Genomic DNA, 15,981 nt, shown 5'->3' on the forward strand with positions numbered 1-15,981 from the left:
CACGAGTGCCTACATTGTCCACGGGGAGAGATGCCAGAGGGGCAGTTTGAACACCACATCGTTGATTCCTACCCCATTGGTTAGAGCATGCGACTCCTCCCAATCTAAAGTGCACCCATTATGGAGATTTCACCTTGTATAAACATCCAGAACAGGCAACTTTTCTCTCCAATCGTAATCTGGCATCATGTTTTTGACAAGTATGAGATGGGAGTATTTGGGGTTGCCGATGGCGATAAGAGAATGTAAGACGATGAGGATTAGGATGAGTCCAGAGTGTGAGATAGACCATGTTGATGAGTCACCATGGTGAAGGGAACTGGGCTGCATCGGAGAGGATCACAGGGATATTAACCTGCCAACTTTCTTCTAAAAATTCTGCAATTTACCAAAGAATTCATCTTTCCTCTCACAATTCATGTTAACCCTAATCCTTGAGAGAAATGAGAAGAATTGTAAGAAAATGTGTCCGGATACTGTGCGGATATAGGCTATAATATTATTCCTATGAAATGATACATTAATCTGGCTGTACTATAGGCCTACATACATACTGGGTCATGAATTTGGTATCTGATGATTCTGACCATGTAGTAGGTCCATGTTCTGACTTGCTCCTTTTATGCCATGGGCTTGAATATCGTCCATTTACTTATTTTCTTCAATAAAATGTTTATCCACGTTGTGCTGCACTCAACCCAGGTGTAGTAACTGGTTACCCGGTAGAATTATCAATTCCTTAGAATGCTTGCGCATCATGATGTTGGCAGGTTTCAGACGAGGGGGGGGGGGTAAATTACAATTAGGCCTTCAAGTGAGCACTCTGCAGTGTGAATAGGATACTTTGAAAAAAAGTATAACATTACTACACAGCAGGGGTGGAAGGGGGAAGGAGACTTTAATATTTTCATCAATTGTTTTATATCCCTGCCTATTTACAATTATTAAAAATGAGCCCAAAGTATGCCCCAAATCCTTCAATTCTTATTTACAGTTTAAGCGCCCCCTCTCCTGAATGTTTCTTTTAAAGATTCATATTAAAAAGGAAGAACAAAATATTATTTCAAAGACAGTAAGAGCATCAGAATGTAATTATAGAAAGTATGTTCAATCAATAACTCAGAAATATTCTTCAGTGACGAGAATGAAACCTTCTCTTGTGAAAACTGAATGAATGGAAGGAAATAATGGGCTCTGTCAAATACACTGTTGCTTCACAAGAGTGAGAATCAAGGAGATGAGTGTACCTTTCTCAAACACGATCCACCCAGCCAGCTCTGGTTTACCGTCTCGAAGCCGAAAATAGGGCTTTCGCATGAGAGAACTTTGCGTTTCTCCAGCATGCACTTCCATTGTAAATGTTCTCAAAGATACAGACACTGCTTGTCTAATTGAAAATGCAAATATGTTCCATTTATAAATCCATCAGATCACTTATTTCCTCAGAAATGTAATCTTCCAATGGGTTGACTATCCAACGTCCAAGCAATATTGATCACAGATTCTCTTCTTCAGTCTGACAATTTGGCAGAGACTATAGGCACGCATGTATCATCACGGAGTAGTAGTAATACAAGACTGAAGGCTGATCAGTTTCCTTCACAAACTCCTTGAAATGAATCCAGTGAGGACATTAATAAAATGTTCCATCTTTATTGTGAAATGGCACTGTACTAGTCAAACTCCAATTGCGACAAACAAAGAAAACTATTTCACATTCAACCACAAGCTTTGGCATGGAGGCAAGATTAGGAGAAGTCTATGGGCGTAGCGTGAGAAAAACACGTAGGAGTTACATGAACCAATGTATCCTTTCTGTTCCTGAGGTTCAAAATACTGCAATAAAATCAAATCTGCCTGGTGTTATAGGTATTTCAGGTAACCAAAGTGTAATGTTTACAGAAGAACCAGTCCCTACACACAGACAAGCAGCAAGTTATCTGAACAATAGCACAACTGAAACTGTGAACAAAGTTCTGACCTCCTCGCTAATTAAAGCACAATAAAAGGTGCCCCATGGCACTGTGTGTGGAGAAGGAGAAGACCTATGTAAACAGAGAGGGAGATATGTATCACAACAACCAAAGATTGGAAGTTAGGATTAAAATAAGGTGAATCCCTAACAAAGAAAAAGCAAGATACTGGTATTTCCTTTTGTGTTTCCATGTGATGGTTTGGTCAATCAGTAATCTACAATGTGTGTTCATGGGATTATGGTATGAAGGAAGGGGGGCTAAGCCCCTGCAGTTGTGCAAAGATGCCCCAGATCTGAGCCCCTGATAAGGAGCCAGTCCAGATAAATAAACAACAGATAGCTAAATCATTAACAAAACTTCCAACAAATTTGTATGCATAATACAAACATTGGGATGTATTTGAAGGACCTTCAATAGATAGCAATACTGGGTAATTGTTTCATGTTTTGCAACTCTAACCATAATCTGATTTTCTTCCAGTTAAAATTTAATTTTCTGAGCACAACATGTCTCTAGCAGCTCAAACATTTCCATTTTATTTCATCTTAAAATATTGCCCAAAAGGTTTACTGATCAAATGGAAATTAAACACTAGTACATTTCTTCATCAATAAATCAATCAATCATTTCCTTTTCTTGGTATGGGTAGGGCCTATGTCCTAAAACCTCTAATCTAACGAAATTTACTCATGTATACAAACATGCACCATTGAGGCATGAGCTCTTTCTATTTATTTACCTTCATCTTTCATTTATATGTTTGCCTCAACTCATTCTAAATCATTTCAATATATTCTATAGAATCCAGCTTCCTCTTCCATTTTCTTTGTGCATGTTTTTTTTTTCCTAATTTCATTTGAATTCCGTGGATTCCATGGAGACACTAATCAAGACAAGCAAATAGACATGTAATGAAGAAGTCTACACCTCACATCTCTGTCTATACTATGACATCTTGGTTATAACAACATAGATCTTCAGCATATTCTGTCTTTGAGAATAGAACATCCAAACCTGTCTATCAAAGTCCCTCCATCTGTCAATGAGAGCCATCATAATTCCATATTCAATGCTTTCAAGATTTCAACCGACTTCCTGACCGTAGACCACAATGGGACTGGTATTCATGCTCATTCTATCCGTCTCTCTTTTTCTCTAATTCTCTCTGCCGTATGCTCCCATGCCCTCGTCTTCTTCCCCTTCCTCCCTTTTTCTTCCTTTCTATATTTCCCATTCCCTTGTCAATCTTCTTTGAATTTCTTCCAAGTTTCACACATGACCATTGTGAGGTTTCCTTATTTCTGATCATTCTTCTCCCCTCCTCTTTTCTCTTTCTTTCTCTCTTTCCCTCACAATCTTCTGTCCTCCTATTTCTCCCCTTCCAAACAATTTCCCCTTCTTTCTTTTTTTCCCATATTCCTCGTTCCCTTGTCAATCTTCTTCATTGAATCTCTCCTAAGTTCCATCATATCAAGATTGTGAGGTTTCTCTTTATTTCAGATCCTTTTGTATTAGAGAAAAAAAAACCTTATCCTTTTCTTTCATAATTAAGGTATATCACTGTCACCTTTCTTCTAAATTTTACTCTATTTAACCACTAAAATCCACTCAGAAGGGGCTTCTTCACTCCAACCCGAATCTCCATCCCCTCCCCTCTCTCTCTCTCTCTTCATCCCCCACTTTCTCTATCTCCTGTTCTCTCTCTTCTCTCTGTCTCTCATTCATCTAGTTGACATCCTGTTATATTTTCTAATATTCCCTTTTCTGCCTACCATGGTACGCAACTGCCCAACAACAATTAGCAAGTAATCTCTTCTCTCTATTTACACCACTGTAAAATATTTACTTGGGCTGACGATTGTTGTTTCACTAATTTCACCCAGTCTCAAACATGATTGACATAGTACAACAACCCTGTTAGCTAACTGAATAAATACAAAAGATCCTACTTTTCAAGGGAATCAATTATCTGTTGTATAATTAGATGTCTGACTCAATTAACTCATCACGCCTGATAAATGATCGCTTCTGTTTGTTTTACAAACCCACGGACATGGTCTTTCCCTCTGTCCAAACCTATTTGTCGAGTTCATTTTTCCACGGAAGTTGAGCCTGAAATACCCCCAATTCTATGAATATTCATAAGACATAAACAAAATCCCACAAAAATGTGGTATTCTGATGTGAGTAGTGAATTGTAATTCCATAAATCTAGATTACATTAGTTAGAGCACAATTTAAAATCATATTCCTTAGGTAGTATACTTAATTTTACAGATCTAGATGGTTTTATTTATCTCACATAGCAGCATAGAAACAATACATTTACTTAAAACAAGAATATAAACTTGAAACACTTGTCACTTCTTATCTTTACTCAACATAAGAAATCAAGAAATGTCATTTTATAGTAGAAAATTGGAATATGCAACATTTTCATTCCCGGTAATGGTAAAAAATTAATGATTTATGGTTTGATATTCTAACAAATTTTTAAGGAAACTACCATCATAATGAACTCTAATGATCACTGCGAATATGAATGGCTTATTTAAAAGGTAAATCTTTATATTTTTATGTTAGATAGTACCTTTGCATCTCAATAGGAGATGAGGTTTTAAAGATTTTCAGTTGCAAAGGCTTGTGACTTAGATTGATGTTTTGATAAATAAGAAAATAACTCAACTACGAATCCATTCACAATGAAAGTCAGAAATTAACAACTGAGAGACGGAGGTATGAAATAAGAAAAAAGGCTAATTTTGGGGTGGAAAGAATCACCGTTTTTAACCTGTCAATCATTGCGATGCAATCATTTCACAAGAGGAACAAACCAACCTCTACTCCGCGTCAATATTCTTAATTAAACACACCCTTTGTCTCCTCTACTGGCTAATGAATCATCAATGCTGTGATATTTTTCCTTTCTTATTTGCTCTCTTATTGCATCCCTCCATTTCTTACAAGTCATCAGTATGCACATCACCCATTGATTGTTCAAACATGATATTACATTGATAATATTTGTTGGTGATTGTGGATGCCCGATAGTGGAATAATGAAAATGTTATTGCCACCTCAACATCAATTTTCAGCTGATAATCACTTTTACAAGGTGTACAGAATATAATCCTGCAGTACTAGAGCAGCTTTTTTTAAATATATATTTTGAGATATTGTTTGAACTCATGATTGATCACATTTAATTGGTATTCAGTTCACTATTCTATCCAACTACCACTCATGAATATAAAATACATTGTTGAATAAAGAAAATAAACAAATCTTAAACTATTGAAAATCTTGTAAGCTCCTCATATAATCAATTACATTAAGCCTTTGTTTCAAACACTTCAGCATATTTATAAAACTTTTTGGGTTAGTTTGCTATGCAAACTCTTCATTTGAAGAAAGCGGTCTGAAAATGCAGCCTACAGTCCCTGTTAATGACTTGTGTACAGAACTTGGAAGAGAAAGTTGATTTTGTGCTAGTCTTGTGTACAAGCCCACTTGTTTCATTCAGGGTCTGTGCCTGCAGGCTAGGTTGTGGTCACTTAGCATAGGCATGGACCCTGGCAATTGATCAATTTTTCTTGTTTGCAATCTGTATCATCATATCATTCTTTTGTTTCCAGACATTGCACTGTAGAAATATTTTTTCATGCATGCAAGACTAACATATACTTGAAAAATAGAGGTATACTCCCAACACATAGGTTATAGATCAGCTCTCTGATCATTCTCTAAGACTTTGCTACAGAAAAGACAATCAAAACTGATCATACTTTACATTATCATAAGTAGGTAAAGTTGAAAATGATGACCAACAAACACTAGCAAGTTAGTCTTAACAATCAGACTCGCCAATGAGTTTGAATGCCTAAACCAAGCGTGACTGAAGATCAATACTTGGTTAAGACAAGATAACCAACCTACTCCAGGTCAATATTTGCTGATTATTGAACTCATTAATCCTTGTCATCCTCCATTAGTGAACTTGCAATCCGGTGATTAATAATCCACACAAATACAAGATAGTTCTCTCTAAATCAATTAGTAATGGTCTCCCTATCAGCTTCATATTTCAACCGGATTTGATGTCTTGATTCACACATTAAGAATATTTGATAGTATGATTCATCCTTACTTTGTCAACAAAGTGATAAGATAATATATTTTTAGAAATTGGAATTTCTTTAATTGATTTTAAATAGTCCCTCATTTTTTAATCAGCTGTATGCCCTATCTTGGTGGCATTCCTTATACCATCATTGTGTTTGATATTACGCAGTATTCAAGCCTTTTCAAAGCCTTCGTTTAAAATACCCTTTGAATTCTTTATTTCTTTAATTTCAAAGTAGAATTTAAATATTGATTATGTTTACCCCATCTAATTAAGTTAATCTATCTTCTTTACCTGTATCATTTCCTTTTGTTCTGTCTCTCCTCCCTCTCTCGACCTACCATAACACCCTTGCTACCTGCACATAACCTTCCTTCATCTCTCTTCCTCTCTCTCTCTCCTTATCTCTCTCATTTTCTCTGTGTCATAATGAAAACTAAGAACTGTAAGAATGATAAAATTACTAAATTCAAACATAAGTTCATGATACCTACCATCATAATAAGGCCTCTCTTCTGCTATGTGTTCAGCAATGGGAGGTTCCATTCTTACAGCAGGGTGGCACAAACTCTCTTCTTTAGCTCGTACCTCTGGTTGTGGAAATAATTCCTTCCCGTCTTCACTTGTCGGTGAGACGGGGACTTCACTCATCCGCAATGTCTCGTTGGAGCTATAGCCTCCGTTCCTTACACCGTAGCCCTAAAAACAAAGAAAAAAGAAAGACATGGATGGATGCATAAATTACAACAAATTATAATCTTTATCAAACCTGTCAAAAGACATGAATTTGAGGCCATACTGTTGTCCCATAAATACTGAATCCTCCAACTTCTATTCTCTAAAGCCTATATGCAGAGACCAGGGAAGCATTTCATGAAATGAATATTCAATGATATTCACTGTGCTGAGAACTGCTATAAGCTAATGAATTCCTTGCATCTGATTGGTGCAGAATAAATTTGTCAGTAAAAGCCAACAATTATTTGCTTCATGAAATTCTACCAATTATTTTTCAATCTGGACCTAATCAACAAATCACAGACAATACTTCACACAAGTTATCCTAGGTGATGAAGAATTGGTGGAGACACCAACAGATTCAAGAGGAAATTCATCTTCCAAGATCTTGGGCCAGCTACACAAAACTAAACAACTGATCATACAACTTATTTTCATGACTGTTTGCATAATGTGGTCAGTACAATCAATCACAAAATTGTTATACGATCAACGGCGAAAACTTGTGCTAGAGATTCGTGATGGATTGATGACACTGACCTGTTGAGATTGATCGTCCTCCTGTGAGGAACTGCTACATGACGAACGGGCCTGCTGATGACGCTGTTGCTGCTGATGATGTGGTTGCCGCTGGCGACGCTGCCTGTGATGCAAGCTCTTTCGATTGCCCTCTGGAGGAGGAGGTGGAGGGTGTTGCTGCTGTTGATGTGGTAGCTGATGTTGCAGTGGCTGTTGCTGTTGTTGCACCTGTTGCAATGGTTGCTGGTGAAAATACTCCTTGGGTACAGGCTGAACTGAGTAAGCTAGTACAGAGCCACGTGCAGCCATAGGGGTGATATGAGCTGTGTCACTTCCAGACCTCAAGTATGGGACTAAACTGTCCTGCTGTAGCTCCTTCTAAAATGTTCTTTAATTATTTGGTGATTATGTTCACTTTAATGCATCCTTATCTGGAAAACAAGTAGTTCACACCTGTAAAGATAAAAAGGAGATATGTTCAGTTGACAATGCGAAAAAAAACCTTCTATGGCATTTCTCTTTAGTCAATGAAATCCACCGTCTGAAGTCTTGACAGTAATGGTAAACAAGCAAAACTAGAGAACTACCCGAAAACCATTGTTTCGATATCCTTCACAAATAAAACCTCCTTCATTTCATTTCCTGCTACTTGGTGAAGTGGATTAGTCTGGATATCTATCATCTCTTTCTTAAACCCTTAGTCCATTCCTCTGGGAACCATTCGGTGCTACTGCTAGATGAATGGATGGAGGTCAGGGTGACTGTACTGACCAACTTAATGGACACAGAGAGGGGGGGGGGTCATTTCAAGAATTCCATAGAAATTGAAAACAATAGAAAGTGGCAAAAGATACAATTTCCACATTCGTAAATTGATACACCGTGTTGAAATAAATATGAATTACATATAAAATATATGGTCTACAAAATTATAACAAGCAAAAAATACTTAAATTTACGCTAAATTTGGATAAGTGAAACAAAGTTATGGTATGTTCTTAGTTTTGCATTATTTGCTGGAGCAGGGACACATGCACACTTTCTTGTGAATATGTAATGATTCAGCAATTCTTGTACATTATAATTGTTCATTTTTTAGGTTCTGAGAATCACAATGAAACACTAAAATCTGATCAAAGTCTAGGGCTTATATCTTTACTATATTGTCCAATTTCTGTGAAATTTATTTATTTTGTTCACTTTTCTACAATACATACTAATTGCAGACAGGAGTACACACATTTAATGAAAAGTAATTTCAACTGAATATGAAAATTGCCCTCCCCCCAAAAAAAATGGTAAAAGCCATAATTTCACATTGGTAACAAAACAAAGAGTCACAATCATACAATATGACTCTGTCATTACATTTTACACTGCAGCCAGTGGATGCCAAGAAATTGAAAATGGTAATCTGTATTTCAGCCTGAGTGGAGTTACCATGGAAACAGAAATAAATCCTTAAACCATAGTGGTATTTTGAAATTCAGCAGGAATGCAGGTAAAAGCACATGATTCCCAATGCAGATGTAAAAAATGAATAATAATTCAATCATCAATATCACAAAGAGGATCATGGAAAGACCATTCAAAATGGAGTATTGATTTCATACAGACCCAATGACAGATACATACAGGACCAAAAAAAATGGAAATGGGCATAATATCAGGTTATAACAGCTTTTTCGCACATTTATATAAACTGAATGATAAAGAGTATATTTATTGCTCATGATTCTTATGATAACTTCATTCCTCAAATCTTCCCTTGAAATACAAACAGATAAAAACAAGCTCCGAGCAATGTTATCTAATACTTTTAAAGAGCAAAGATAACATATTTCATATTTATGCCCTTTTTATTTTCAACCACAAAACGGGGCACACCTACATGTAATATATATTTCAGTGGTTTCTTACAAGCTAGAGCTTTTCTGCTTCAGTGGTGTGTTTCCATGGAAACGTGATGCAGAGACTTTTATGTTAGATAGTACCTTCGCATCTCAATAGAGGATGAGGTTTTAAAGATTTTCAGTTGCAAAGGCTTGTGACTTAGCTTGATGTTTTGATAAACAAGAATATAACTCGACTATGAATCCATTCACAATGAAAAAAAAAATCTTTGAATTAGTATTACTGAACCTGTAGGTGTGTGATGTATAGGTGTAATGAATCAGTCTAATTTATTTTGTGTTCAAATCTCTCTTCTTTCAACAGAATGCTAAATCACATCATGTGGCAATCATGATTATGTATTGTACACAGTAGGTGTATGATACAGGTATGTAATTAGTTGATTTGTAATAACAAGATAAAATGAAAAAGATGTAGGTGTATGATAGGCAATATTTTTTTTTATCCATGTGTATATCACCTCTTTTTGAAGACATTTATTTTGTATGAAGTTAAGGTAGGCAAATGAAATGTGATTTATCAAACTATATTTCAAAAATGAACTTAAGATTTTCTAGAACTTGAATTGAAAATCATAAGATGTCCAATAGATTCTTTGTACAATGTTCATGGCAGTTCAGTGTTCCTAGCCAGTCGTCTGTCCTACATGTAAGCGATTATATGAAGTATTTGAAACAAGAAAAAATCAAAAGAAGTTCAGTATTCGCTTGACTTCAATTAAAAAAAGAGGGTTCAATATAAAACTACAGTTTAAAACCATCGCTAAGACAACAAATTTGTATTTTAACATTGTATTGATATCCATTGTTATACAGAAAACTGTTAAATTAGAAATAACCATATAATTAATAGTTTATATCGTTATTTAAAATCATCTTCATTGCCTGTATCATCCTCCTCCTCCTCCTCCTCCTCATCATCATCACCATCACCACCACCATCATCATCACCATCACCACCACCACCACCACCACCACCACCACCACCACCTTTATTATTCTGTCCCCCCCAAAAAAATCACTGCTTTCCCATCAATCCATTATAAATACCCAGGGTAAATATATCAATATTCTCACTGATAAACAATGAAAATATAAAAATCAGAATCTTTGAATTATTCTAGATAATGATTGAAAGGTTATTGGCTACATCTGTCAAGTTTATGCAGATAAAATTCAGTGCACCATTAGTAATATTTATTGGTATGGTATGAAAACACTTGAACAGTCGAACTTTACAATCTTGCATAATGACTTATGAATGCATCAGGTAGTTGAAGACACCTTTACATGACAATTGTAAACCACAAACCATGCAGTACTTCAAATCCTGGTGCCTATAAAAACAAATGAAAGATTTCCCCATGAAGATGAAACAATAACATTCCTAGAGCAGCCTCACCACAGAACATTGTGCAAGTCAAAGAACTTTTTGAGATAGACAATGAACCTGGGAGCATTTACATGAAAAAATGGTATGTGATTTTCATTTACTAAATTGTTACAAGCTACTGAAATCCTTGCATCTGATTGGCTAAGAGTAAATCAGTCAGTGAAAATCAATGACAAAATGCTTCCTGAAAGATTCCCCTAGTGTCTTGCTAAAGCCTAGTTTCTACCAAGCTCACAAACATTTTGCAATGGTAAAGTCCATTTGCATTTTAAGTGGCAAAAGCATGCAGAATCTGTGCCTAACATAAGATTCATAAGTTTCACAAATCGTTTTCACATTTTTAGTTCACATATAGCCACATAAAATCTGGGTGTCAGCAAATTCAACATCACAAAAATATGTTTATACGTACTAACAGGACTATTTCATTTTTGCGTCCTGAGCAACAGTGTTTTGGGAAACGGTTCAATCTCAAAGGCACCTTCAAATGAGTTTCAGATCAGCTTTTATCAAAAAAAAAAAAATTAAAACTTAAAAAAATGTGCGTATTCTCTCCCCCCCCCCCCATTTTTGACGATATACATCCTAAGACACAATGGAAGATCTGATCCACATTCAGGATATCCTCTACAGACGAAGCAGCAGCAGAATGAACTGTCAAACGGAAGGTATGGTCCAGGAAGATGCTGTCACTCAAGAGATCCTTGACTTTGACTTGCTACTGTCAGGTACTCTCTAGTTTACAGGTACTTCCTCTTTAAACTTCAGGGCTCTGTGAGAATCTAATGGCATGGTTATAGCCAAGACTAAGCATTGCTAACAGCATCAGAGTTGTGATTGTTTTGGATTTTAATGGTCACACCCTAAAATCCAAAACGAAAACAACAAAATTTTAAAAATTTGTAGTACGGGCCTATCCATCTACAGATTGGCTCCATGCCTTTCCTTCTTACCAATTGATATCAAAATGAATTCCCAAAATTACAAGAGCAGAATTTTAAGAAAAAGAAAAGAAATAAATAAACCAATTTGGGGGAGTGGGTTTGTGTGTTGATGCATATGTGTGTGTGGGGGGGGGCTGAAAATTTAATCCCTGCCTCCATCCATCTATACCCTGTCTGCAGGCACAATACTAATAATTATAATAATATTCTGCATATAGCGCTTAATACATCGGAACGACGTCTCTTAGTGCCGTATAGATATATTATTACCCCGGTGGCCCGGTCATCGGATCCTTGCATGCCCGCATACAATGTATGCACGATAGACCATAATTCTTATTAATACATTCATCAGTTAGACTTCTAAAATCAAGAGAAATGTGGAAGCAAGGATAAAACTCTGAAATGTGATGAAAACTGTCAAGGATGATAAAAGGAGATCTCCACTAGCCCAAGTTTTCACTCCAAACTACTGTTTCTGATCTGCTGCATCCCTGTTAAATTTCTTGTTATTTTGTCAAGCAGGCTTCCCCATTTCAGGAAATTTTAATGAGTAATTTGCATTCACACACACACAAAAAAAACCTGCTATTTTCTGATCTGGGTAGATCAGGGTATTTCCTGATCAGAGAATACCTTATACAGTATTCTAAAACTTTGAGTTGGTCTGAAAACGCCTGAAGAGGATTCTGGATACATATAGTCTCTTGAATCTACCAGAATAAAATTGTTAAGGGTCCATCGAGATAGAATCTTAAGATAAGAGTAAACTGAGACTGATGGAGAAACACCTAGTGCGGTTTTCAGGAAAGAGAACGGAAGTCACATTTAGATCAGACTTCATCCTGACTCAGATGGGACCTTGGGTGTTCAGATAACATTGAAAAGGGTTAAAGATGTCTGCACTATGGCAGATATCCAAATAAGATGGTTTCCCTTACAAAATTACAGTAATTAATTTATCCATGAAACGCAAGGTACATGTGTGAAACAAAGGTTTGTCTGGCTTCATTACTTTACCAAGTAAAAATAACAGCCCGACACAAGACATGCTTCATGATACACCAAAGTGGATCTTTCATCTCCAAGTTTTATTCCACGTTTTTACATAAAAAGTAAAATAGAATTTAGAGGGAGTCATTATAACCTTCATATAAGGTTTTCATGTACGCTAGATAAATACTAAATTGTATTATGGAACACGAGGCTGTGTAGGGCCTACCTCCAAATTACAAGATGTAACCTTTGACCCCTCCCCGTCCCAGCATGCCCCTGTCCTTCCTTGTAATTGTTGATTGTAAGTGGGGTATTTGTGATGAGTTCATCTCCCAGTGTCATGCTTACCAGATGTGCCAAGTGCAAGTGAGTTTTGCCTCATTAAGGAGGTCAATGTCGGGTCACTCCCTCCAATACATCATCTTCAAAGACACTACAAATTGCCTAAGGGATGCAGAGAGTGTCAGGGAGGGGGTATCTTCAAAGACACTACAAACTGCCTAAAGGATGCAGAAAGTGTCATACCCCTTTCATAAACCCAATAAAACATATCCTCCAATTAGCCGCCTAAGAGTAATGCGGATAATTCAATAAAAATTGCGTTCACAAACTCCATAAATTATTTTTACGAGCGCCCATCCAGAAAAAGGCGGATAATCGTCATGACAACTGGACACGCCCCCTCCAATGCGGTTGTGTTGGAAAAGGGTGACCTTGTGACCGCACCATGGCAATTATCCGCATTATTTGGAAATATGTTCATAAACTCAAAATCTTGTCCCGATGCCGCTATTATGCGGATAATAGCAGCATCAGAATAATGCGGATAACTCTTGTCCTCCTCTGATTTTACGACCAAATTATGCTGCTATTAGCCGCATAATTGTGTTTTATTGGGTTTATGAAAGGGGTATTAGGGAGGGGGTATCAGATGAGAAGGATCTCCTTGGGAGAAGTTCTCACCCAAATTGAGGTGTGCATGATCTGATTATATTGATCAGGAATAGTGGTAAGTTTGGAGACTGTGTTCGATGGAGGACAAAGCAAGACGAAAAAACAGTATTATGGGCTCAAGACATCATCCATCTAACCTGTCAAGTTAAAGCCACAGAAATGTAGAGGAGAAGAGTTTGGTTTTAATGACGGTCTTGGCAAGTTTACTACATCAGAGGTATGATGATGAACAAAAAAAAACAATATGGTTCATGAGAAGGTAATACATGTATATATGTAAATGTGCAGATTATGGAACATGAATGTTGATTAAAGGTTATTTATTATTTTCAAAGCAGGACTGCTGGGGCAAAAACATAGATGCTGTTTCAAGGAAGATGATAATAAAGTTCATCATTGTACTGCATTTGAGTATGATTCCATTCTCATTACCTACACAACACTACACTGCCCATTATGATAGTGTCAACAATTAAAACTTAACTTGATTATGAAATGAAATGCTTATGAGGAGAGAGATAAGTTAAATAATCAAGCAGATGATAATCACAAGATTATTGAAAATATAATATTCTTGGTGATAATATTATCACCAACAACCTAGACTTTTGACAGGCAAAATGCCAAGCAAAATATTTCTCTATCTGCAACATTGGGGCAATTCAATAAAATGTTCAACCTTTTTGTACATTACATCAAACCCACATTTTTATCAAGTCTTACTTCACTTCATAAACTGACCAAGTCATGGCCTTTGAGAACATTACAGACTGTCAAAAGAACAAGAAATCAGAGACAGAAAATTCCATGAAGGTCTCGCATACATGAAGTCGGATGTACATATTTTATGAAATTGCCCATTGGTACAAACCTACAAGGAGAGGGGCAATATGGCAAAAATATAATAGCCCCCCCCCCCCATCAAAAGAAAAGAAAAAGAAGAAAAAGATAAAAATGCTAATTATCTGTAGAGTGTTTCACCTTCTTCAATCAAATCCCTGTAATTCCACAAAAACAAATCCACACTCAATCCTGCAAAAAGCATCTTTCTCCATAAATCCAAAGTAATGTTCACCTCATCAGCCTCTACCATCTTCTACATCACTGTCTAGAGATGCCTTCCGGAGAATGGAGTTAGAAAATCTTGAATCCTTTGGAGAAGGTTCAGAAGCCTTCCCGCAGCTTGAAATCCTATCAGGTCAGACCAATAGGTGCTCACAGGTAAGACCCTAGGTTTAGGGACTCCAAACTAATTGGTTCGATGGGATTTAGAACTAATTTTTAGTTCATGATCTCTGGAGGACTATTTTGCAATCAGCGATGTGACAGGGTGAAGGTCTTAAATCAGGAGACAAAAAAAAGAGGGGGAAAATCATACAAAAAGTACAAATAACAGTTGTAGAGAACATATATAAACTGACAGTTCAAAACCAAAAGACAGAAACAGACAAGTATTTCACATCAACTACTGTACATCAATTACATGACAGCGTCAATCTCATCCCCCCCCCCAAAAAAAAAATGAATGAAATGGTGTAATCAAATAAAAAAAATGGTATATTGGTGAGTGTGTTTGAGGGGGGGGGGGTGGTTACGAGAACATCCCCTAACCTCCCTGAAAAAGGGTTTAAAAAAAAGAGTGATTTATTTTTGTACAATCACTGCATGGCATTTTTAATGTATTGAATTTCCTGTAACAATTGACATTAATCAGTACATGCCAATCTATTGCAAAAGTGATTGTTGGTAATTGAAAAATGATCAATTCTTTGGCTTCCTCCCTCCAACTTATCAATCACAAATTTTTGGAAATATCGAAAAAAAATAAAAGGTCTCCATCCAAACTAATGATAATAATAGCAAAATTAAAATCTAAATATGACAGTTTTGTTAGATTTTACACATAACTTGAATCTACCCCACGAGAATGATAAAAAAATTGGATGCATACTTATGCAGTTAAAAAGAATTTGAATGAAAAAAAAACCACACAAGATGTCAACAAATGGAAATGAAAAATGCAAATAATAAATATTACATGAGCACTGCAAACTACCTAATATTAATCTAATTATTTATACTCTCAAACAAGAGTACATCTCCATAAGATGTCATCCCTGTTGATTATGACTAACACGTTTATTATCTAACATAATCATGTTTAGTTTAATGATGTATTTTTCTCTAATCTTCTGCTTGAATGACAAATTTATTGTATAAAATCAACTGTCCTATATTTTTTTAGATTCATTCAGTCACATTGTTCCATATACAGCAATAGCAAAATTCAGTTTTGAATGTAATTCTTAGAAGGATAACAGTTTATTAATAGAATGTTGCATAAGTATAAGCATAAAGTTATCTTTTCAATTTCAAGTTCAATCGACTTAACCATCAAAGTAAGAGAAAAATGATTTCAAGATAT

At 36.1% G+C, this 15,981-nt stretch overlaps 2 protein-coding genes across 2 annotated transcripts in view; both read right to left on the reverse strand.

Moving 5' to 3' along the window:
• Positions 1-2,024, reverse strand: part of LOC129260224 (teneurin-3-like) — a 32,431-nt gene extending 30,407 nt beyond the window's left edge. The window contains exon 1 of the mRNA XM_064114519.1: positions 1,248-2,024. Within this exon, the coding sequence (XP_063970589.1) occupies positions 1,248-1,353 (106 nt within the window). The 5' untranslated portion in view covers positions 1,354-2,024. The remainder of the gene's footprint in view (positions 1-1,247) is intronic.
• A 714-nt stretch (positions 2,025-2,738) lies between these two features.
• LOC129259900 (signal transducer and activator of transcription C-like) lies at positions 2,739-7,812 on the reverse strand. The gene is made up of 2 exons (XM_054898027.2): positions 7,378-7,812; positions 2,739-6,798 (listed from the first exon to the last, which is right to left on the reverse strand). Exons 1-2 carry the CDS (start codon positions 7,663-7,665, stop codon positions 6,475-6,477), a joined length of 612 nt encoding a protein of 203 aa, XP_054754002.2. The 5' UTR covers positions 7,666-7,812; the 3' UTR covers positions 2,739-6,474.
• Positions 7,813-15,981: the final 8,169 nt, after the last annotated feature.

The sequence above is a fragment of the Lytechinus pictus genome, unplaced genomic scaffold (genome assembly GCF_037042905.1).
Source record: "Lytechinus pictus isolate F3 Inbred unplaced genomic scaffold, Lp3.0 scaffold_19, whole genome shotgun sequence".
In the NCBI taxonomy this organism is placed as follows: Eukaryota; Metazoa; Echinodermata; class Echinoidea; order Temnopleuroida; family Toxopneustidae; genus Lytechinus; species Lytechinus pictus.